This window comes from Oncorhynchus nerka, linkage group LG7, assembly GCF_034236695.1.
Source record: "Oncorhynchus nerka isolate Pitt River linkage group LG7, Oner_Uvic_2.0, whole genome shotgun sequence".
NCBI lineage: Eukaryota > Metazoa > Chordata > Actinopteri > Salmoniformes > Salmonidae > Oncorhynchus > Oncorhynchus nerka.
Genome location: NC_088402.1, coordinates 40034165 through 40057366, shown reverse-complemented (window position 1 = coordinate 40057366; position 23202 = coordinate 40034165). Strand labels below are relative to the sequence as shown.

Here is a 23202-nt window from a genome sequence, read left to right as displayed (position 1 = left end):
GCCTGTTAGGCCCGACTAGGTTTGTGCGGGATTGTTCCTCTGTCGGTTTGTGGGATGTGCATTTGTATTTTATTTTCTCCGGACTGTTTGGGTCCTGTGTTTGGGCCGGTCAGTTTTATGCGCCTAGTGTTTTGGCGTGACCGGAATAAAATATGATTGTCCGAACCCTCTGCTCTCTGCGCCTGACTCCAAACCCACTACTCCTAGAAGACTTGACACACTTATCAAGACAACGCGTGGTCATCCCTTTTGCCTCTGATCTGGCGGGCTCACTTAACACAAATGCATCTTTTGTAAATAATGTCTGAGTGTTGGAGTGTGCCCCTGGCTATACATACATTTATAAAACAGGAACATGGAGCCACCTGCTTTACTTAATAGAAGGAATAGGAAATTATTTATACTTTTACTTTTGATACTTAAGTATATTTTAGCAATTACATTTACTTTTGATACTTAAGTATATTTAGAACCAAATACTTTTAGACTTTTACTCAAGCAGTATTTTACTGGGTGACTTTCACTTTTACTTGAGTAACTTTCTATTAACGTATCTATACTTTTACTCAAGTATGACAATTGGGTACTTTTTCCACCACTCGTGTAGATTGACGAGGAGAAAATGTTTTAATCCATTTTAGAATAAGGCTGTAATGTAACAAAATGTCGAAAAATTCAAGGGGTCTGAATACTTTCTGAATGCGCCGTACAACATCTGATGTAAATAATGACATGTACCGTAGATCAAAACAATATTATCAATAATTCCCTTTAATCAGTAATGTTGTACACAACACATTTTGTTCCTGTATATTGATTGACAGGTGAGTGGGCCAGTGAAAGAGCCAGCTGGAGAAGATTTGGCAATGGACAATCCAGACGCCAGTCAGCCTGAGACTGTGAATACAGCTACAGGTTAGGCTCAGACCATAGTCCAAGTCACGTTTCCATTAAAGAAAGGGGTTTGACTATGAACTATAATTCATATCGTTCTTTAAACCCCTCTTTTCCTGTTCTCTCTTCCCAGTGCTGAAGTGTGAGTACTGCAAAAGCTTCGCCCCAGCCAGACAGTTTAGAGGGACCAAGCGCTTCTGCTCCTTGACCTGTTCCAAGAGGTACAGTCATAATATAGTACAAAGTCACTGCAGTGTTCTGTGTCTACTATACTGAAGAAAAAAAATATACGCAACATGTAATGTGTTGTTCCCATGTTTCATGAGCTGAAATAAAAGATCTCAGAAATGTTCCATACTCAGAAAAAAGCTTATTTCTCTCAAATTTTGGGCACAAATTTGTTTACATCCCTGTTAGTGAGCATTTCTCCTTTGCCAAGATAAATCCATCTACCTGACAAGATGCTGATTAAACAGCATGATCATTACACAGGTGCATCTTGTGCTGTGAACAATTAACAGCCACCCTTTAATGTGGAGTTTTGTCACACACCACAATGCCACAGATGTCAAAATGTTGAGGGAGCTGCGTAATTGGCATGCAGACTGCAGGAATGTCCACCAGAGCTGTTGCCAGAGAATTGAATGTTAATTTCTTTACCATAAGCCGCCTTCAACGTCGTTTTAGAGAATTTGACAGTACCTCCAACTGGCCTCACAACCGAAGACCACGTGTAACGAAGCCAGCCCAGGACCTCCACATCCGTCTTCTTCACCCGCGGGATCATCTTAGACAGCTGATGAAACTGAGGAGTATTTCTGTCTGTAATAATGCCCTTTTGTGGGGGGAAACTCGTTCTGATTGGCTGGGCCTGGCTCCCAAGTGGGTGGGCCTTTGTCCTCCCAGACCCACCCATGGCTGCGCCCCTGCCCAGTCATGTGAAATCCATAGATTAATGAATGTATTTCAATTGACTGATTTCCTTATATGAATTGTAACTCAGTGAAATTGTTGCATGTTGTTTTTATATTTTTGTTCAGTATATATGGCAGTATACATTGAGTGTACAAAACATTAGGAACACTTTCCTATTATTGAGTTGCACCCCCTTTTGCCCTCAGAACAGTCTCAATTCGCCAGGGCATGGACTCTACAAGGTGTCGAAAGTGTCCCACAGGGACACTGGCCCGTGTTCAGTCCAATGCTTCCCACAGTTGTGCCAAGTTGTCTGGATGTCGTTTGGTTGGTGGACCATTCTTGATACACACGGGAAACTGTTGAGCGTGAGAAACCCAGCAGCGTTACAGTTCTTGACACACTCAAACCGGTGCGCCTGGCAGCTAATACCATACCCTGTTCAAAGGCACTTAAATCTTTTGTCTTGCCAATTCACCTTCTGAATGGCACACATACACAATTCATGTCTCACTTGTCTCAAGGCTTCAAAAGCATTCGATAAGGGATCATAGCTTTCACCTGGATTCACCTGGTCAGTCTGTGTCATGGAAAGAGCAGGTGTTCTTAATGTTTTGTACACTCAGTGCCTGCTATATGTCTCCCTGTTGCTCCAGGTATAACGTGAGCTGCAGCCAGCACTTCCGCCTGCGACAGGGGCTTCACCTCACCCACTCTGACGAGGACGGAGTCCTGAGGAGGAGGGTTCCCCACAGGACCAGCTCCGAGATCGCTAGTGCCAAAATAGCCGGGAGACCCTTACCAGTCAAGGTAATGGTCCGTTCATCATTGATAGTTGTACACTTGTTTTTGAGCTGGCATGGATGACTGAAGAGCAATATTCCTTCAAAACAAATTCCGGGACTGAGCCAATTTCAGGTCTGCTGAGCGCAGAACGTTGTGAACATTCTGTGCATTTTCCTGCTCGCGTTCACTGTGAGCACTGAGGCTGTACCCGCTTTAAGTTAGTTTTAACAGTGGCCGCCGTGTAGTTTACAATGGACAAAATGGATCCCATAACATTTTAACATGGAAATAGCTGTTCTATCATTCAGCCTATAGTAGCAGCCAATGTGTAGTGTTCAATGTAGGCCTTCAATCCATGAGACTTGCAAGGCTTGACATTAACCTGTTTATCCACTTGTCCTTAAGACAAGAAGGTGACTGAAAATGCTGTTGTGGTGTTTGATGCAAAACCACTTTACAAAATAAAATGCATTATTATTATCATACCATTATTAGAGAGAATCAGAAAAATTATACTACCCTCTGCTACTTAGCTTATTCAAGCCTGTCTCAAAATACAACACTGTCCCTTTAATACAAAACAAATGCTCTTTACCTGACTTGCTTTTAAAAGATGTGTAGAAATGTACATGTTTTGTGCCCTTGTAGGAAGCAGTCACTCCCCTATTGCTGACTACAAATGGTCTATAACTGGGCTATCAACTCACTAACTAGCAAAGGATATAAACATGCATGGCTACATGCAGCTTTCGCTTTGATCTCAAAACAAGTGCATCTACTCACAACTGCTCATGCTGTAAACACGATCCAGTTCAAAGTAAATGGCACAGGTCCATATATGGCAATGGTCTATTTGCATGTAGGCCTACTGCAGCTCTGATTGTTTACGCCTCACCTCTGTGTACAGTACGGACTGAGTAGTGCGTGTCAATGCAATAGACTCCTACCTCAGATGCGTTATGCCCACAACAAAATATATTGCGTAGTTGGTTTTGTTTCGGTATGTTTTATTGAAAGTGACTAATATTGCATTGATTCGATCACAGTTGCCACAGTAAAGGGAAACGTTGATAGTGTTAACAGAGAAAACTCTAGAACGGTGGTCACCAACCTTTTCTGAGTCAAGATCACTTTCTGAGTCAAAATGCAAGCCAAGATCTACCACTCAGAATTTTAGTTTAGGGAGAACAGTGCTGAAGAGACATGGCCATTCAGTGACTACCTTGTTGCACAAACACCTCTCATACAGTCCTGGTTCATTGTCTACAGTGCCGCTCCGAGTCCAGCCGTTCGGACGACATCTCCAGTTGCGAGGAGGAAGAGGACGACCCCATGTCCTTCTCCCCGGCCTCCTCCTCTTCCTGTCATCAGCCTCCCCCCACACTCCGATTGGAGGGCTCACCGGCGCCCCACTTCCTGCCCGGCAGCCCTGCCCAGTGGAGTGTGGAGGAAGTGTCTCAGTTCATATCATCTCTGCAAGGTCGGTACCACAGATGAGCTATATACTGTAGACGCCATTGATTTATACAGTTCAGAAGGACATGCGTTGTCATGCAACAACACACAAATGCTACTCTTTTTGTGACTTTTGACATCTTTAAAACAGTTATCGTACTTGTTTTTTTGTTTTTTTAATCCCATTATTATTCTAGGATAATACAATTGCTAATGTATTTTCACCATTGTAAATGCTATTCATGTTATTGTCTTGCTTACCATCCCCCCCCTCTCTCTCTCTCTCGCCCTCTCTTACTCCCAACTTCCCTCTTTCTCTCCGTCTCTCCTCCTTTTCTCCTCTCGCAGACTGTGAGGAGCTTGCGGCCCATTTCCTGTCCCAGGAGATTGATGGACAGGCCCTGCTGCTGCTCAGAGAGGAGCATCTCATGTCCACCATGAACATCAAGCTCGGTCCCGCCCTCAAGATCTGTGCCCACATCAACAACCTGAAAGACTGAGGTAGGATGAATGGAGCAAAGGAGGGATTCTGAAATACTCCCCCAAAATAAAAGGAGAGAAAGAAGGGCTGGAGAGAGAGAGAGAAGAGGTGACAATATGGCCATTGAAATACTTTTTAGCTGTGTTAAGTGGGGTCCCTGTTGATTTTATTATACACCATATGTGCAAAAGTATGTGGACATCACTTCAAATTAGTTGATTTGGCTATTTCAGCCACACCCGTTGCTGACAGGTGTATAAAATCGAGTACACAGCCATGCAATCTCCATTGCCTAACATTGTCAGTAGAATGGCCTTACTGAAGAGCTCAGTGACTTTCAACATGGCACCGTCATAGGATGCCACCTTTCCAACAAGTCAGTTTGTCAAATTTCTGCCCTGCTAGAGCTGCCCATGTTTCAGCATGACAATGCCCCCTTGCACAAAGCAAGGTCCACACAGAAATGGTTTGTCGAGATCGGTGTGGAAGAACTTGACTGGCCTGCAAATAGCTCTGACCTCAACCCCATCGAAAACCTTTGGGATGAATTCGGACGCCCACTATGAGCCAGGCCTAATCGCCCAACGTCAGTGCCCGACCTCACTAATGCTCTTGTAGCTGAATGGAAGCAAGTCCCTGCAGCAATGTTCCAACATCTAGTGGAAATTCTTCCCTGAAGAGTTGAAGCTGTTATAGCAGCAAAGGGGGGGACCAACTCCATATTAATGCCATTGATTTTGGAATGAGATGTTCGACGAGCAGGTGTCCACATACTTTTGTCAGTGTAGTGTATTTAGTCAAAACAAACATAGAATGAAAGTGGAAAAGATGAGGCTTCTACCCACAAGACCTGGACCTTCAATGTAGAGTATTATGTTACATTATGTGAGTGAGTGAGCAAACCCTATATATGTGTGTAATGTTTGCCTATATATTTAAATATACCTTTGTTGGCTGGACTGCCTTTGTTTACGCTGTAGAGAATCATTGCGTTATCTCTCTGTGGAAATTGTGGCCTTTTTAAGTAGTTTCGACGAGCGAAAATAGAACTAGAACGGAGTCGTCCGTAAAAATAACGTGTTTCATATCATTCCTTATTTTTTACGAGCAGTTATGTATGGTAAGGTCATGTAAACCAATGGACCATTGCCTTTACCAACCATTACTGGGGAGTAGCAAATATATTGGCCTAAGGATCCTTGACAAATAGAGGGTGACATTTTCTGTCCGCTGAAATGAGAAAAAAATGTACAATTGGTGCACAGGATTTATATTTAAAAAATAACTTCCTTTTTACAATGTACGTGAGGTGGCAGCAATAATCTATGAGGATCTGAAGTACTGGTACACCTGATCCAAGTTATACCGTCCCATTGGCTACTGTAGTTTTCCAAACGTGTTTCAGATTATATGCCCTCCTGTCTATTTGAAATGTTTGTGTTTTTTGTCAAATCTTTGCAGTTTTACACACAGCATGAGCTATTTACAGTAGTGGACAGAACATGTCACCGAGGTCGTGTTCATTAGGCATCAAACGGACGAAAACTGACTGAAACAGGGAGGGACTACCTGGACTTGTCCAATAAGAAACACACATTTTCTTGATGCATGCCCTAATGAACATGACCCTGGATTGTGGTCTTCCTCATAGCTTTCCTCATAACTTCTACCTATCCAATGCTTTTGTTACAGAAGCAGTGACTGTGGCTATTATGAATAATCAATCATCTTATGATTAGGTGCTCTGCTAATTGCGTGTTTTACGTTTTAAGCCTGGAGAAGGCGAGGTCAATTATCATGCAAAAAAATAAACAAACTACTAGGACAAAATGGAGGCGTGGTCGTGCTTTTATTTTGAATCCGATTTGATGAGTGTTGTGTAGACTGAACGTTTATTGTGTGTAATAGCTAGTTGTGCTCTTTACTTTACAGTCCTTTGACTGGTTAAGACTTATGAGTTTTTTTTAAGGCATATTTGTTAGGCAGGGATCCCAGCTCAAATAAAGATCACTTTTCTTTGTTGAACAACAGATCCCTTAAAGGGAAATATCAAATGATGTATGATATACATGCATGGTGCATTTTTTTCATCGTCATGATGATGTGGCCGGGTGACAATTTGCTTCTTAAAAGTCCAATACTGCATCTTGGAAACTGCTGACATGCAGAACATTTAGGGATTGTGTAAAAGTGGACTAATGGAAAAGATATTTTGAGTGTATTTTCCCTTTAACTTACTTTCCCTGCTGGGCTAGGTTTTATTATGATGAGGCAATTAGCCATTTCTATTTGATGGCACTGTGGTTGTTTACAGGGTTAAAGTGCGAGTGACCATAGTTTGCATGTACAGTAGAAATATAGAGCTAGCGTAGGATAGAGACCCAGGTAGGGCCTTGGAAGTCACTGGCATTAGAACCTGCAGTGAATCAGGGAATCTTCATTTTGTTGTCCTTCGGAGCCACATAGATATTCAGTGGGACAGTGGACAAATATAGAAATATACATATATTATTCTTTAAATACACAATATAGGTATGTACAGTGCCTTCGGAAAGTATTCGGGCCCCTTGACTTTTTCTATATTTTGTTAGGTTACATAGAGCCTTGTTATAAAATTTATGAAATAGTTTTTTTCCCCTCATCAATCTACACACAATACCCCTTAATGACAAAGCAATAACAGGTTGTTAGACATTTTTGCAGATTCATTAAAAAAAAAACGGAAATATTACATTTACATAAGTTTTCAGACCCTTTATTCAGTACTTTGTTGAATCACCTTTGGCAGCGTCTACAACCTCGAGTCTTCTAGTGTATGATGATACAAGCTTGTTGGCACACCTGTATTTGGGGAGTTTCTCCCATTCTTCTCTGCAGATCCTCTCAAGCGTCGCTGCACAGCTATTTTCAGGTCTCTCCAGAGATGCTCGATCAAGTTCAAGTCTGGGCTCTGGCTGGGCCACTCGAGGATATTCAGAGATTTGTCCCAAAGCCACTCCTGTGTTGGCCTGGCTGTGTGCTTAGGGTCGTGGTCCTGTTGGAAGGTGAACCTTCGCCCCAGTCTGAGGTCCTAAGCACTCTTGAGCAGGTTTTCAGTACTTTGCTCCGTTCATCTTTGCCTCGATCATGACTAGTCTCTCAGTCCCTGCCGCTGAAAAGCATCCCCACAGCATGATGCTGCCACCACCATGCTTCACCCTAGGGAAGTTTCTTCTAGACGTGACGCTTGGCATTCAGGCCAAAGAGTTCAATATTGGTTTCATCAGACCAGATAATCTTGTTTCACACGGTCTGAGAGTCTTTAAGTGCCTTTGGCACACTCCAAGTGGGCTGTCATATGTGCCTTCTACTGAGGAGTGGCTTCATAAAGGCCTGATTGGTGGAGTGCTGCAAAGACGGTTTTCCATCTGGAAGGTTCTCCCATCTCCACAGAGGAACTCTAGAGCTCTGTCAGAGTGACCATCGGGTTCTTGGTTACCTCCCTGACAAAGACCCTTCTCCCCTGATTGCTCAGTTTGGCTGGGCGGCCAGCTCTTGGAAGAGTCTTGGTGGTTCCAAACTTCTTACATTTAAGAATGATGGAGGACACTGTGTTCTTTGGGACCTTCAATGCTGCAGAAATGATTTGGTACCCTTCCCCAGATCTGTGCCTCCAAATTATGTCCAATCAATTGAATTTACCACAGGTGGACTCCAATGAAGTTGTAGAAACAGCTCAAGGATGAACATTTTGAGTCTCATAGCAAAGGGTTTGAATACTTATGTAAATAATGTATTTCTGTTTTTTGCTAAAATTATTAAAAACCTGTTTTCTCTTTGTCATTATGGGGTATTGTGCGTAGATTGCTGAGGATTTAAAAAAAATGTAATCCATTTTAGAATAAGGCTGTAACGTAACAAAATGTGGAAAAAGTCAAGGGGTCTGAATACATTCCGAATGCTGTATGTGTTAATACCTGAGTGTTTCATCAGTCTCTTACGTTGTATTGAGCATAGTAAGGGACCTAAAGATAAACTAGTCGTGCTGTTTTGACATTTAAAACGCTCTCCCAACAGTCTTCATGATAATGTGAGAAAAGCAACACTGAACGTAATGTAGACCTTGATTTAAACGACCATCGCAGGAGCCAATCAGAGAACAACGTAATTGTAGGCCTCTCCATATCCCGCCTCCCGCAGGTACTTCTCAATGTCCAGTGGCTCAGGCACTCGAAGAACTGTCCTATTGTTGGCACTCTTCTCTCCTGACTGGAGCTTCTGGATCACCTCAGCCAATGTAGGGCGCTCGTGTGGAGCGAACTGGCCGCAGGACTTGATTATGGAATACCTGAAAAAAGGTACAGTAGTTTTTGTAACCAATGTAACTTGTTTTGTGGTAATCATTGTGGCCACTTCTACCAACGCCGAAGAGAACTATTACAGCACTGTTATAATCATGTGTTTTCTGTCGTATATCAGGTCATTATTCATGTATTATTACTTAATGGGATGTCTTACAGTGAGTTAGAACAATTAGCTGGTCTCGTCTGAGTCTTTCCTCTCTGGAGGTATTGAAGAAGATCACCGGCCATGACTTTAGGGAACGGTGGGTCACCTACAAAGTGGAGGAATAAATTATGAATTAGGGTGTGGATACAAGATAAACATTATCATAATGAGATACATATTTTTCAATCTGTGATGGTTACAGCAGTTCAGTAGACCAGTAACGATGCATTATTTATTTAGGAAAGCATTTACCTAGTGACACTATTTCATGGAGCAGGATACCAAAAGACCAGCTGGAAAAAAGGATGGTCGGAGAGTTCATTGTTGAAGTAAAAAAAAAAAATCACATGTATTTTTGATCATTTGTGTAATGGATATGTCCGATCAGGTTGGCGACTTACACGTCACTGCTTTGACTGACAGGTCTCCTTGCCAATACTTCTGGAGCCTGCCACTTCCTCATCTCAACGTTCTGCAGCTCTCCTGGAGCTCCTGCTTGTGTTTTCTTACAGTATGCTGGACCCAATCCCCACAGTTTAGCCGTTAGGTCTAGACCAACCAGCACGCTCCGAGCTCCAACGTTGCCATGGATACAGCTCTGACCGTGCAGGTATTCCTGAATACACAATTAGAGAGGATTTTGTGTTTTAATATGGCTATGTGACATTCAAGCGTATGAAAGCCATTCATACAGACGAATCAAGTAGATATGGCCAGGAGATTTTTCTAAACACAGGTAAAACTCTTGGCCCCTACCAACAGGTTCAAATCAAATGATCATTTACATCAGCAGTTGTCACCGTGCTTATACAGTTCTGAATAAGAATGATGTAATCATCCGATTGACATTTTATAACATACGCACTCAACTTGACCTATCACTTTTAATTGTAGACAAAATGACAGAGATGGATGGATCACTTGATGTGTGGGAAGGAGAGCGAGAGGGAGAGACCAACCAGAGCAGAAGCCACTTGTCCTCCCATGGTGAAGATGCGCTGCTCTGTGATGTCGCACGGGGACTCCACACCCGTGTCCTGCCAAGAAAGAGCACTGTGAGTTTCCTCTCACACTATCACTAAGGATCATGTCCATATTCACTGTAGTCTACATGAGTTACAGAGTGTTTGCTCAGCCTCTTGAGACCCACATACAACTAGAATTTTCAGGCAAACTGACGACAATTTACGTAAAAGTTGTGCGGGCAGATCTCTAGTTTGGGCCGTTTCCTAACATATCAGGGTAGTGTTCAGTATACTCCAGTCCGTAGCAAAACATTGGTGAAACAATAATCTCTCTTTGGACAAGTTCAAGCCGGTTACCTCTCCATTTCACTCTGTTTAAAACAGTGTTCTCCCTACTGAACACCCCCAGCTATTTGGTAACTTACAGTAGGAATACCCACAGAGATAGATCGAGGACTCATTGTGGATTTAAGCCGTTTTAGCATGGACATTGCTATTGAGGGCTTCTATCGTGCTTCCGCCATTTTCAAGTAATAAATTGGCTGGGGATTCCTATGGGTTGCAGCCTCAATGATGCTGCCCATGTCACTGACGCTATAATGGCACAGATATAACGATGAGTCCTCTATCTAACTCTATGGGAGGACCATACCTGTCGACACCTCCATAGGAACCCCAGCAGGTCCCTGTGCACCAGTTCCTCCATCACGGTGATGAGGGGGGTACGTAGGGAGACCACGCCCATCAGACCAGGCAAAAAGGGGTGGGGCCCCAGCTCAGACAGGAAGGAGGCAAAGCCCAGGAAGGACTGCCGCTCGCTGTCATCGGCTTTTTCTGGGGTGAGAAAGGGTACACGTTGAGATGAACTACATTGCTGTCGGACTGCGTAGAATCACTGATCTACAAATAACTATTCCTTATACTATCAAGATTAGAGATTCTACACCTTGCCTTGCTTAAACTGATCTTAAACTGTTGTATGTTTTTGTCCTTTATCTGGCAGTAGGCTACTCATGGGAAAGTTAGTCCGTTTTGTTATGGGTTGGACTAGGTCTTTTGATTTGCATATCGAGTTAAAGATCACAAGATTTCATAGTAACACAAAGACAAGAGACAACATCCCCAAGATTTCAGGTTTTATACTCTTATAAGCCTCAAGGTCTTTACAATGCACTGAGTGTCCGTCTCTGGATGGGAGCGTCGATTTGACCATTCCAATGAATATCAAAGCGTGTTACCTTTAAGTGTCCGTAGAACCACGTCTCTGTTGTCCATCCTTGCCCTGTAGAGGGTGACAGAGTCGTCCGGTTTGACGGGGAAGGAGAGGGGCAACGGAGTGACCAGGTTGAAAGAGCCATGCTGTCTCTCTCTGGCCGTCTCCGGTATGGCAGACCACGTGGCAAGAGCGTCACGCCGGGTCGGGGTGCTCATAGGTAACTCCTCCTGCTCCAGAGGGTTCAGCTCAGGAGGAGCTGCAGGTAATGAGATGGGTATTGCACATATATCAAATCAAGTACTACTTAAGTCGTTTTTTTGGGGTATCTGTACTTTACTATTTATGTTTTTTAAACTTTTCTTTTACTTCACCATTCCTAAAGAAAATAAGGTACTTTTTACTCCATACATTTTCCCCGACACCCAAAAGTAACAGGAAAGGGGTCCAATTCACACACTCAAAAGAAAATCCCTACTGCCTCTGATCTGGTGGACTCACTAAACACACATGCTTGGTTGTAAATGATGTCTGAGTGTTGGAGTGTGCCCCTGGCTATCCGTAAATAAATAACAAACAAGGAAATGGTGCCGTCTGGTTTGCTTAATATAAGGATTTTTTTTAAATTATTTATACTTTTACTTTTGATACCTAAGTATATTTTAGCAATTACATGTACTTTCAATACTTAAGTACAGTATATTTAAAACCAAAGACTTTCAGACTTTTACTCAAGCAGTATTTTACTGGGTGACTTTCACTTTTACTTGAGTCATTTTCTATTAAGGTATCTTTACTTTTACTCAAGTATGACAATTGGGTACTTTTTCCACCACTGCGTAGAAGAGACCTAGAGATGCAACTCATGCATTACAAAACAAACATCAGTTTCTGCCAATGCAGGCTTTTTAAAGTAGATAAATACACCATATGCCAGTAGATGCATATATGGCAGGAGTTTGTCTAGTTTTGGAAAACATTTACATTAAAAGTTTGAAATAAACCATATGGCAATCATTGTGCTTAAGCAATTGACCAAGTATGTGTTTTACACCGTTTGTAAATGCTTACTACTGTACTGTAGTTCTAGTACAGAGTTAGTTTTGGATATCTCAGACCTTGGAGCATTGTAACCCACTGGGCACAAACTTGTGCTTCAGTGTTTCAATGTAAGTTGTCAAAGTACTGTGATGTGGAATCTAACTTGAAAATGAACTGGATTTGAAGAAAGTAACTGTTGTTTTGAGGAAAGACATTTCAACCACATGTTTATGTCATCATTGTAACCAATTTTCAACATAGACAAACCTAGAATATGTTGAATTTGTACCTTTGAAACAATGTCAGATCTTCAACGTTATATCCACTATCAGAATTTTAAAAAACAATAGACTGGGCGGCACGTCCTACTGGAGAGATTGATTGATAATAGTTGATTTACAACTATTAATTTGGTCTCCCATCCAGGGTTTTAACCAAGCCCAGTTTTTATATTTGTCACAGTCTCCTATCAATGTGCTATTGTGAGAATGATTATTGAGAGACCTCTTCGTAACTAAATATATTCACTGTTGCTATTGAAGTCATTCCAAAGGGTAGTTTTACCAGAGCAAATGAAATGTCATCAACAGCTATTGTTTCAATTCAACCCAGGGTTCAATAAAACATAGATAATACATACAGGACTAAGGTTTCAAGCTTTGGTTGAATTCAAATGTAACCTTTTAAGTTCCTCATTAATATGTTGGATTCACGTCTCTATCTCAACCTAAAAATCAAAGTTAAAAATAGTGCATTTCAAGTTTGATTAGATTTAGCCATATTCTTTAACTTTGGTTGAGATGGAGACCCAACATATCAATCATTCATTTGTAGACAAACTGGATATTGAATTGTGTTTGGTTGTCAACGCAACCAAATATCAATATTTGAAGGAGATCTTCTGCTTGAATAGTTCCATCTGTGCCACTGACTTGATCAGACTTTAGTCACAGTTTGTCTATAAATTAATAATGGATATGTTGGATTCATGTCTCCGTCTCAACCAAAAATACAAGTTAAAGAATAGAATAGGAAATTAAATCAAATTCAACTTTAAATACACTTTAAATAAAGTTTGATGTGATTTAGTTATATTCTTCAACTTTGATTCTTGGTTGAGTGGTAGACGTTAATGCAATGTATCAACTATTAATTTGTAGAGAAGCTGTAGTTAAAGTCAGACTAAGTCAGTGGCACAAAAGATACATCTCTTTCAAATGTGGATATTTGGTTGTGTGGACAACCAAACATTTGCAATACAGTAAATAGCCAATTAACTTGTCGACAAAGTTAACAAATTATATGTTGGATTTAGGTCTTCAACTAAACCAAAAGAATTATGCCAGTGGCTCAGATGAACCTATCCAAGCATTAGATATCCTTTAAATGTTGATATTTGGCTGCACTGTCAACCAAACACAAGTCAATATTACTTTTGTAAAACACTAAATAGCCTAAAGTTAAGGCTATTGTACAAACTAATGTAACAGTATTTATTCAACCCTAAAATGAGTAATGCATCAATGGCCACATTTTGAGGTTGGCCTCTTGTAACTACACGGAGTATACCACACGTTAGGAACTCCTTCCTAATATTGAGTTAGCATGCAAAGGTCGCAGGTCTGTGGAGATCTTTACAATTGCTATAATAATCTGTACAGAATCTCGAACAGCGTGTATCACTTGCACTATGTACTTTTAATGTAAACTCAACTGCACAGTAATGACATTAAATTGTTGTATAATTACAACATATCTGACATTGTATTTCCAATGGAATTTGGTTGTGCTTTTAGATGGTTGAAAGCATAGTGATAACACATTGGGAATTCAACGAACTTCTTGCTTTCTTTTTGAGTGAGTGAATAAAGGCTGAAATCTCATTGATCAACATCCCAACCAAACATTACCCTCATTTCCACATTGAAATGATGTGGTTTGGCAGTAATGCGACTGGTGACGCGCTTCCCCTTTCCGACTCGTCCTCTCTGTCCCAACTGACAACACAACTTGTAAAGATGTGTTAAGCTGGAGCATTGACACATTGCCATTTGTCTAGAGAGACTTGCACATAGTGGTAAGATACTTGTGCTGACTCATCAGTCAAGCTCATTGGCATTACCTCGATGTGCACACCAACTTACCCTCAATGCCCTGTATGTTCCGTCTGGTACTTTCCCTCTGTGTGTGTCTGCTCGCCGTGCTGGTGCAGTGTGGTCGGGCTAGGATTACTGTGGGTCGTCTGCGGTTTTCCTTTCCAGTGCAGTACCTCAGCAGGAGAACGATTAGCAGACTGACCAGGAAGCTTGCTAGGAGCAGGACAGGCACGATGATCACTTCCTGTTCATACACGGTGATCTCTGAGACAGAGACAGAGAGAGAGACTAAACTCTGGTGCCCAAACACTAGGTATGCCCTGGAGCTGTTGTCATAGGACAGACTTGGGTCCCCCAGCCACATTATAATTCACAAAAACAACCTGATGAGCCAGGTAGACATTAGGTAGGAGAGCAACAGATCCAAACCCCACCTAATGTCTACCTGGCCCACCACTCCACCCTGGACCTGAACAGCCTTTTACGACCAGGTCCACCTCTACAAGGCAGCAATCCCAACTTTTGCCAGGACACTGAAGGACATCACCCTCAACCGCAAGCCACAGCACCTCACACAGGAGCAACACAACAACGGACACCTCACCCAGACCAGCGAGAAACCCTCCCAGACCTGCAAGACTCTCTCCCGAAGGACTTGCACACAGAAAACACACGCCAAGAGGACCTACACCCAGACCACATCCTCACCAGCCACACCTCAACCAGCTGAGACCACCCCAAACAATCTCTGGCCACACCCTATATAGGCCCCGCCCATTTCGGACCTATGCTCACACTGACTGTAATGGTCCGGTCCTAAACCGGAAACAACATTACACACTATGGAACATAAAGCTGAAAATAAAACAAAGAAAGAAAGAACAGAGAAAAATGTCCTCATGTGTACTAGCTATATACTCCCAATAGAAAACTCATACTTTAACAATGACAGCTTCTCCGTCCTAAAGGGGGACTAGTCTGTGGTGACCTAAATGCCAGAACTGGACAAGAACCTGACACGCTCAGCACACAGGGGGACAAACACCTACCTGGAGCCAACAGTATTCCCTTCCAAATATGCCCCCCCCTAGACATAACTATGACAAAACAATGGGTCACACCTGCAGCCCTGTCGCACACTGGGTTTGTACATAGTCAATGGTAGGCTTCGAGGAGACTTCTGTGGTAGGTACACCTACAGCTCATCCCTTGGCAGTAGTACTTTAAATTACTTTATCACTGACCTCAACCCAGAGTCTCTCAGAGCATTCACAGTCAGCGCACTTACACCCCTATCAGATCAGAGCAAAATCACAGTCTACCTGAACGGAGCAATACTCAATCATGAGGCATCAAAGCCAAAGGAACTGCACAATATTAAGAAATGCTATAGATGGAATGAAAGTAGTGCAGAAACCTACCAAAAATCAATTAGGCAACAACACATTCAATCCCTTTTAGACAACTTCCTGGACAAAACAGTTCACTGTAATAGTCAAGGTGTTAACCTGGCAGTAGAAAGCCTAAGCAGTATATTTGACCTTTCAGCTTCCCTATCGAATCTAAAAATGTCAGGCAGACAACCTAAGAAGATTAACAACAATGACAAATGATTTGATGAGGAATGCAAAAACCTAAGAAAGAAATTGAAAAACCAATCCAACCAAATACATAGAGAACCAGAAAGTCTGAGTCTATGGTGAATCACTAAAACAATACAGAAATACACTGCGGAAAAAGAAGGAACAGCATGTCAGAAATCAGCTCAAGGTGTGTGGATAAACCATTTCTCTAATATTTTTGGCTCTATAACAAACAGCAAAAACATATACATGATCAATTACACATTTTAGAATCAGATATTAAAGACTACCAGAACCCACTGGATTCTCCAATTACATTGAATGAACTAAAATACAAACCCTCCAACCCAAAAAACTCCTGTGGTGTTGATGGTATCCTACATGAAATTATAAAATATACAGACCACAAATTCCAATTGGCTATACTTAGTCTTTAACATCACCCTCAGCTCTGGCATCTTCCCCAATATTTGGAACCAAGAACTGATAACCTCAATCCACAAAAATGTAGACAAATTTGACCCCAATAACCTCTGTGGGATATGCGTCAACAGCAACCTTGGGAAAATCTTCTGCATTATCATTAACATCAGACTTGTACATTTCCTCTGTGAAAACAATGCACTGAGCAAATGTCAAATTGGCTTTTTACCAAATTACTGTATGACAGACCACATATTCACCCTGCACACCCTAATAGACAAACAAATAAACCAAAACAAAGTCAAAATCTTATCATGCTTTGTTGACTTCAAACATAGCTTTTGACTCAATTTGGCATGAGTGTCTGCCATACAAATCGATGGGAAGTGGTGCTGGGTGAAAACATACAACAATATAAAATCCATGTACACAAAATAACAAGTGTGCGGTTAAAATTGGCAAAAAACACACATTTCTTTCCACAGGGCTGGGGGGTGAGACAGGGATACAACTTAAACCCCACCCTCTTCAACATATATATCAACAAATTGGTGAGGGCACTAAAATAGTCTGCAGCACCCGGCCTCACCCTACTCGAATCAGAAGTCAAATGTCTACTGTTTGCTGATGATCTGGTGCTTTGGTCCCCAACCAAGGACGGCCTACAGCAGCACCTAGACCTTCTGCACAGATTCTGTCAGGCCTGGGCCCTGACAGTAAATCTCAAAAATAATAGTTTTCCAAAAAAGGTCCAGTTGCCAGGACCACAAATACAAATTCCATCCAAACACTGTTGCCCTAGAGCACACAAAACACGCCACAGGTAACTTCCACAAAGCTGTGAACGGTCTGAGAGACAAGACAAGAAGGGCCTTCTATGCCATCAAATGGATCATAACATTTCATAAAAAATACTTGAATCAGTTATCGAAGCCGATGCCCTTTATGGTTGTGAGGTCTGGGGTCCGCTCACCAACCAAGAATTCACAAAATGGGACAAACACCAAATTGAGACACTGCATGCAGAATTCTGCAAAAATATCCTCTGTGTAAAATGTAAAACACCAAATAATGCAGAGCAGCAGAATTAGGTTGATACCCGCTAATTATCCAAATCCAGAAAAGAGACTTTGAATTCTACAACCACCTTAAGGCAGTGATTCCCAAAACGTCCATAATAAAGCCATCACCTGCAGAGAGAAGAGAACCCTAATCAAGCTGGTCCCAGGACAGCAACACAATTAAACCCAACCAAATCATGAGAAAACAAAATGATAATTACCTGACACATTGGAAAGAAATATTAAAAAACCAGAGCAAACTAGAATGCTATTTGGCCCTAAACAGTGAGTACACAGTGGCAGAACACCTGACCACTGTGACTGACCCAAAATTAAGGACATCTCTGGCTATGTACAGACTCGGTGAGCATAGCCTTGCTATTGAGAAAGGCAGACCTGGCTCTCAAGAGAAGACCGGCTATGTGCACACTGCCCACAAAATGAGGTGGAAACTGAGCTGCACTTTCTAACATCCTGCCAAATGTATGACCATATTAGAGACACATATTTCCCTCATATTACACAGACACACAAAGAATTCGAAAACAAATACAATTTTGATAAATTGCCATGTCTATTTGGTGGAATACCAGTGTGCCATCACAGAAGCAAGATTTGTGACCTGTTGCCCCAAGAAAAGGGCAACCAGTGAAGAACAAACACCATTGTAAACACAACCTATATTTATGTTTATTTATTTCCCTTTTGCACTTTAACTATTTGCATGTCATTACAACACTGTATATACAGTACATAATATGAAATTTGAAACATTTGTAAATGTAATGTTTACAGTTTTTTATTTTATTGTTTATTATCTATTTCACTTGCTTTGGCAATGTAAACATATGTTTCCCATGCCAATAAAGCCCTTAAATGTATTTAATTGAATTGAGAGAGTAAACTCTGGTGCATCTTTCTCTTAACCTCTAACCTGCTACAGCTGACCCTGGGCTGCAAAAAGACAACGTTTCTGAATCACATTGGGCAACAACCAAGTGAAAAAGAACCAAAGAAGTTTAGAATGGAAATGGCTCATCTACACAAACAGTGTAGATGAAGGGGAGGAGACAGGTTAAAGAAGGATTTTTAAGCCTTGAGACAATTGAGACATGGATTGTGTATGTGTACCATTCAGAGGGTGAATGGGCAAGACAAAGTGCCTTTGAACAGGGTATGGTAGTAAGTGCCAGGCGCACCATTTTGAGTGTGTCAAGAACTGCAACGCTGCTGGGTTTTTCATGATCAACAGTTTCCCATGTGTATCAAGAATGGTCCACCACCCAAAGGACATCCAGCCAACTTGACACAACTGTGGGAAGCATTGGGGCCAGCATCCCTGTGGAACACTTTCGACACTTTGTAGAATCCATTCCCCCGGCTGTTCTGAGGGAAAAAGGTAGTGTAACTCAATATTAGGAAGGTGTTCCTAATGTTTTGTCCACTCAGTGTGGTACATGACACTTAAAAGCAAACAGGTGTGGTCTATGATTTGTTTTGAGTAGGATAGACTTGAAGTAGCAAGAACACTACATGCCAATAGGAATGTGTTTCAGACGGTTTGTCAGGGGTGATTTAGTGCTCGTCATTCCTATCATATTTCACAAGTTACTTATTTACACTCCTTTCATTTAAAGGTCCAATGCAGCCGTTTTATCTCAATTTCAAATCATTTCTGGGTAACAATTAAGTACCTTACTGTGATTGTTGTCAATTAAAATGTAAAAAAAATTTTTTTTTAAAGCTTCTTAGCAAAGAGACATTTCTTAAGCAAGAATTTTGCTATGACTGTTTGGGAGTGGTCTGAGTGGGGAGGGAGAACATTGAAAACTAGCTATTTTTATTTATTTATCCGTTATTTTACCAGGTAAGTTGACTGAGAACACGTTCTCATTTGCAGCAACGACCTGGGGAATAGTTACAGGGGAGAGGAGGGGGATGAATGAGCCAATTGTAAACTGGGGATTATTAGGTGACCGTGATGGTTTGAGGGCCAGATTGGGAATTTAGCCAGGACACCGGGGTATTCTCATAATTGTATTACAACCTCATAGTCTGGAAATATATTCAAATATATTCAAAACACAGGAAAATCACATGACTGCACTGGGCCTTTAAGTGCTCCTTAAATAGCATACTGAAAAAGGTGTGGGTGGTGGTGCAGTATGCTTGCACCACACCTTGATTGTTTGGCTAAGTCAAGCTGCTCTGTGCCGTACAACGTCACTAGAATGTTTAAAGCCAATTGATAAGTATTTTAACAATCTGGTTTTGATTCCTTTTCAGGTGATCCATGATGCATCATCAATCAGCTGTTCTTGTTCCTTTTAGAAGCTTCTGGGGAGTCTGAACTCTCTTTCTCCTAGCCTCCCCTGCTCTGCAGCTGACAATGTGGGGGACAATGTGGCTGACCCTGTTCTGCTCCCAGCCTGTCTTATGTGCCAAGTGGATCTGAGTACTGTGACAGCAAACACAACACACGTCTCTTATCTTTGTATAACGGACCAGAAAAGGTTGTATTGTATAGTATTGTATTAGGACACGCAGCGGAAACAAGTGTTTCTCACTGGACAAGTCTAGGTCTTTTTTCCCCCCCTGCGTTTGGTGCCTACTAAAACCAGCCCCCTCCTAACTATATTTCACACGTATCTATATTTATTTCACAGTTCCGCTGCTTTCTATGTTATGTATCCAAGGTGTTGTTCTAGACGTTTGAAGTGGCTTCATTGTGTCGGTTGCAACACCTTTGTTACAGCTCTGTTTGGTAAAGGCTGGGCAAGGTAACAACCGTCTCCACCCAGAGACATAGCCATATGTATCAAATGTATTTACTGTGATGGTGATCATGTGTAAGCACAAATACAATCTCAGCAATTGGATAACCAGTTTGTGACAGAATGTTACGTCGCACTTTTTACACTGATGGGAAGAATCGCAAAAAACTCACCTCACCAGAAATATATCAGTGGACAGCTAACTGCCACATGGTTAAACATTTCCTTGCGATTTCCGTAATATTGTCTATCGATTTCGAAAAGAGTCCAAATGTATGGAGTGTTTTCAATCAAGGCCTTTGGCTTGGAGTCCCAACAGCTTGCGTGCATGCAGTAAGATGTAGAAGGGGAAGGACAAGGGGACACGGGACAAAACGAGAGAGGAGTGTAGAGAGGAGTGTAGAGAGGAGTGTAGAGAGGAGTGTAGAGAGGAGTGGGGAGAGGAGTGTGGAGAGGAGTGGAGAGAGGAGTGTAGAGAGGAGTGGAGAGAGGAGTGTAGAGAGGAGTGTAGAGAGGAGTGTAGAGAGGAGTGGAGAGAGGAGTGTAGAGAGGAGAGGAGTGTAGAGAAGAGTGGAGAGAGGAGTGTAGAGAGGAGTGTAGAGAAGAGTGGAGAGAGGAGTGGAGAGAGGAGTGGAGAGAGGAGTGTAGAGAGGAATGTAGAGAGGAGTGGAGAGAGGAGAGGAGCGCTCACCACAGATGGTGTTCCCTGGTTGACACTGATTATCGGCATCAGAGTAGGATGACATCCTGAGGAGGAACACACACACGGAGATATCATCATTAGATTACCATCGGTCAGCAGCCTCATAAAGCCTTCGGCTGTAATGACACATGGCATGGAGTGTCCAACACCACTGTCACACAAGACACATGTAAGAACGTCTGGAGTCTGTTAGCTCCATCTAGGCTAATCAATGGCTGCTTCAGAGAACGGAAAAAGACTGTACAGTTTGTATACTTGACAAACAATTTCCATTTCGCTCCATGTTGCATGTCTTGCACCCCCCCCCCTCCATTGATAACAATGACAATGCGAGTATTTTTAACATGTTTTTGTTATGCTGTGTACGTATGTTTTTGACTGCTAGTATCTCTTATCATATCATCTCAATTGTTGAGTGCAGAGCTTAGATTAACCCTAGATTAACCCTAGTAACTATGGTATCTGGGTAGATCTGATAGTGTCTGAATGGTGAGGCAACATAAGGTGCAGTAGCGTGACTATGACTATAGTACAATCACACAATGACTGCATAAGGAGGCAATATAGATAGCTCAGCAAGGGGCGTCCAGTATGACACCAACTTGGCAAGGTTAGAGCGTTGACCCACGCTTGTTATTTGGGATGTGTGTCCTAAAGACATTAAAACCCTAGATGGGTTGGGCGTGCCGGTGCGTTGGTACCGCAGCATTGTTTGCTCAATAGGCCTGGCCCGTCTGGGCACAGTACAATATGTCACACTCAACTTCACCATTTAGAGGCCTCATTATCAAACAAAGTCTGACTTGTATTGTTAAGTTTCGGATGACACCGCTATTTGAAGTTATTTTGATATGATTTGGGCATGACGTTTGGAAAATGCTAAGACAGACGGGCTGGCTTACTGGCTGACTAGTATTCAGTGGAAGTGGACAGGATATCATTATTGAAATTAAGTTGGCAGGGTCAGGGCAGGTCAATGTGAGAAGTAATTACTAGGGGCTAGACAGTAGGAAGAGACTGTGTTGTGCCTGAAATTGCACCCTAGTCCTTATGCAGTGGACAACTTTTGACCAGGGTTCCCAACTACATAGTGGACAGGCTGCCATTTCAGACTCAGCCCCCGTTTTCATTTTATCACCACAGAGATAAAACAACAACGGCTTGTATGGAGCAATTAGAGGCCCAGTCACAGCTCTCTGGGCGTTTGTTTTTCAAATGGAACTACAATTTGAATCAACTTGAGAGGGCAGAGATTAAATACACCTCGAAAACCAGTTCAGTTACGCACGTTGTGTTGTTTGTATATTAATATTGAGGATTTTAATACTATAATCACATCCTTAGAAACAGATTGGCACCCATGCTATGTCCATCTTACCTTACTTTAACACATTTAAGTCATTTAGCAGATGCTCTTATCCAGAGCGACTTACAGGAGCACTTAGGGTTAAGTGCCTTGCTCAAAGGCACATCAGCAGATTTTTCAGCTAGTCTGCTCAGGGATTCAAACCAGCAACTTTTCGGTTACTGGCCCAACGCTCTTAACTGCTAGGCTACCTGCATGTCTACATAAACACAACCCAAATCAATCACAACCTGTCTAAATAAAGGATTCATCAAACTCAACACGTTGAAAGTCACCTGTTCCCCTCTCATCCACAGGATCCTATTTCATAATCGATCGCGAAACTCGATCGTGAAACTTTGGGTGTGTTTTGTCACCTACTGTTCTCAGGTGACAATAATGAGTCACAGTCACAGCACACTCCTCCACTTAGTGTTGTTGGGAAGCACATTCGGACAGCATTTCTGCGTTTTCCCTCCCTCACCTCTTTCCAAGTATGTTTGTGTCACTCAACCAGTCTGGCTGCATTGCTCTTTGACATGCATTTCTTCACACACAACACAACACGACACACACATACACACCCCGCACATGATACTAAACATGGAACTTTTAGGATATTTCACCTTCGTATTTTAACCAACAATGTATTCCACCCTTTATTTGAACCAAAACTGTACATTTTATTCACTCATTTTATTGTGTCAACTTACGTGGCATGCTCCCTGTGTAAGGCTGAGTCTCAATGATGTGTAATGGTATTAGGTCCTCAGCATCCAACGCTTCTGTAGTGCCCCTCCTCACGAGAAGCAGTACTAGAATCACACTTTTGATATTAACGATCGTCTACCACCCTCCATTGTATTATGACCCCAGCGTGTGACAATTGGCCTCTCCCACTTTCCCAACTTCTCTATCTGTCAATCTCTCTCTTCTGTTGCGTCTCTTTCCTTGTGTCTGCTTTGTCACTCTCCCAGGT

At 42.1% G+C, this 23202-nt stretch overlaps 2 protein-coding genes across 4 annotated transcripts in view; one reads left to right on the top strand and one right to left on the bottom strand.

Annotated features, from left to right (window-relative positions):
* Window positions 1-11782, top strand: part of LOC115131649 (polyhomeotic-like protein 1) — a 20664-nt gene extending 8882 nt beyond the window's left edge. For 2 of the 3 annotated variants that reach the window (XM_029663519.2, XM_029663520.2), the window contains exons 11-15: window positions 825-915; window positions 1028-1115; window positions 2466-2619; window positions 3865-4075; window positions 4399-6363. In XM_029663519.2, coding sequence (XP_029519379.1) covers window positions 825-915; window positions 1028-1115; window positions 2466-2619; window positions 3865-4075; window positions 4399-4550 — 696 coding nt within the window. In that variant the 3' untranslated portion in view covers window positions 4551-6363. Of the gene's footprint in view, window positions 1-824; window positions 916-1027; window positions 1116-2465; window positions 2620-3864; window positions 4076-4398; window positions 6364-8710; window positions 8869-9442; window positions 9630-9913 lie in introns of those variants that run through there. The other variant, XR_003863986.2, reaches the window with a different exon arrangement.
* LOC115131650 (tyrosine-protein kinase STYK1-like) lies at window positions 5966-23202 on the bottom strand. Its single transcript, XM_029663521.2, has 10 exons — window positions 22937-23202; window positions 20867-20922; window positions 14383-14598; window positions 11223-11456; window positions 10637-10818; window positions 9979-10056; window positions 9421-9635; window positions 9272-9312; window positions 9029-9125; window positions 5966-8858 (listed from the first exon to the last, which is right to left on the bottom strand). Exons 2-10 carry the CDS (start codon window positions 20919-20921, stop codon window positions 8663-8665), a joined length of 1314 nt encoding a protein of 437 aa, XP_029519381.1. The 5' UTR covers window position 20922; window positions 22937-23202; the 3' UTR covers window positions 5966-8662.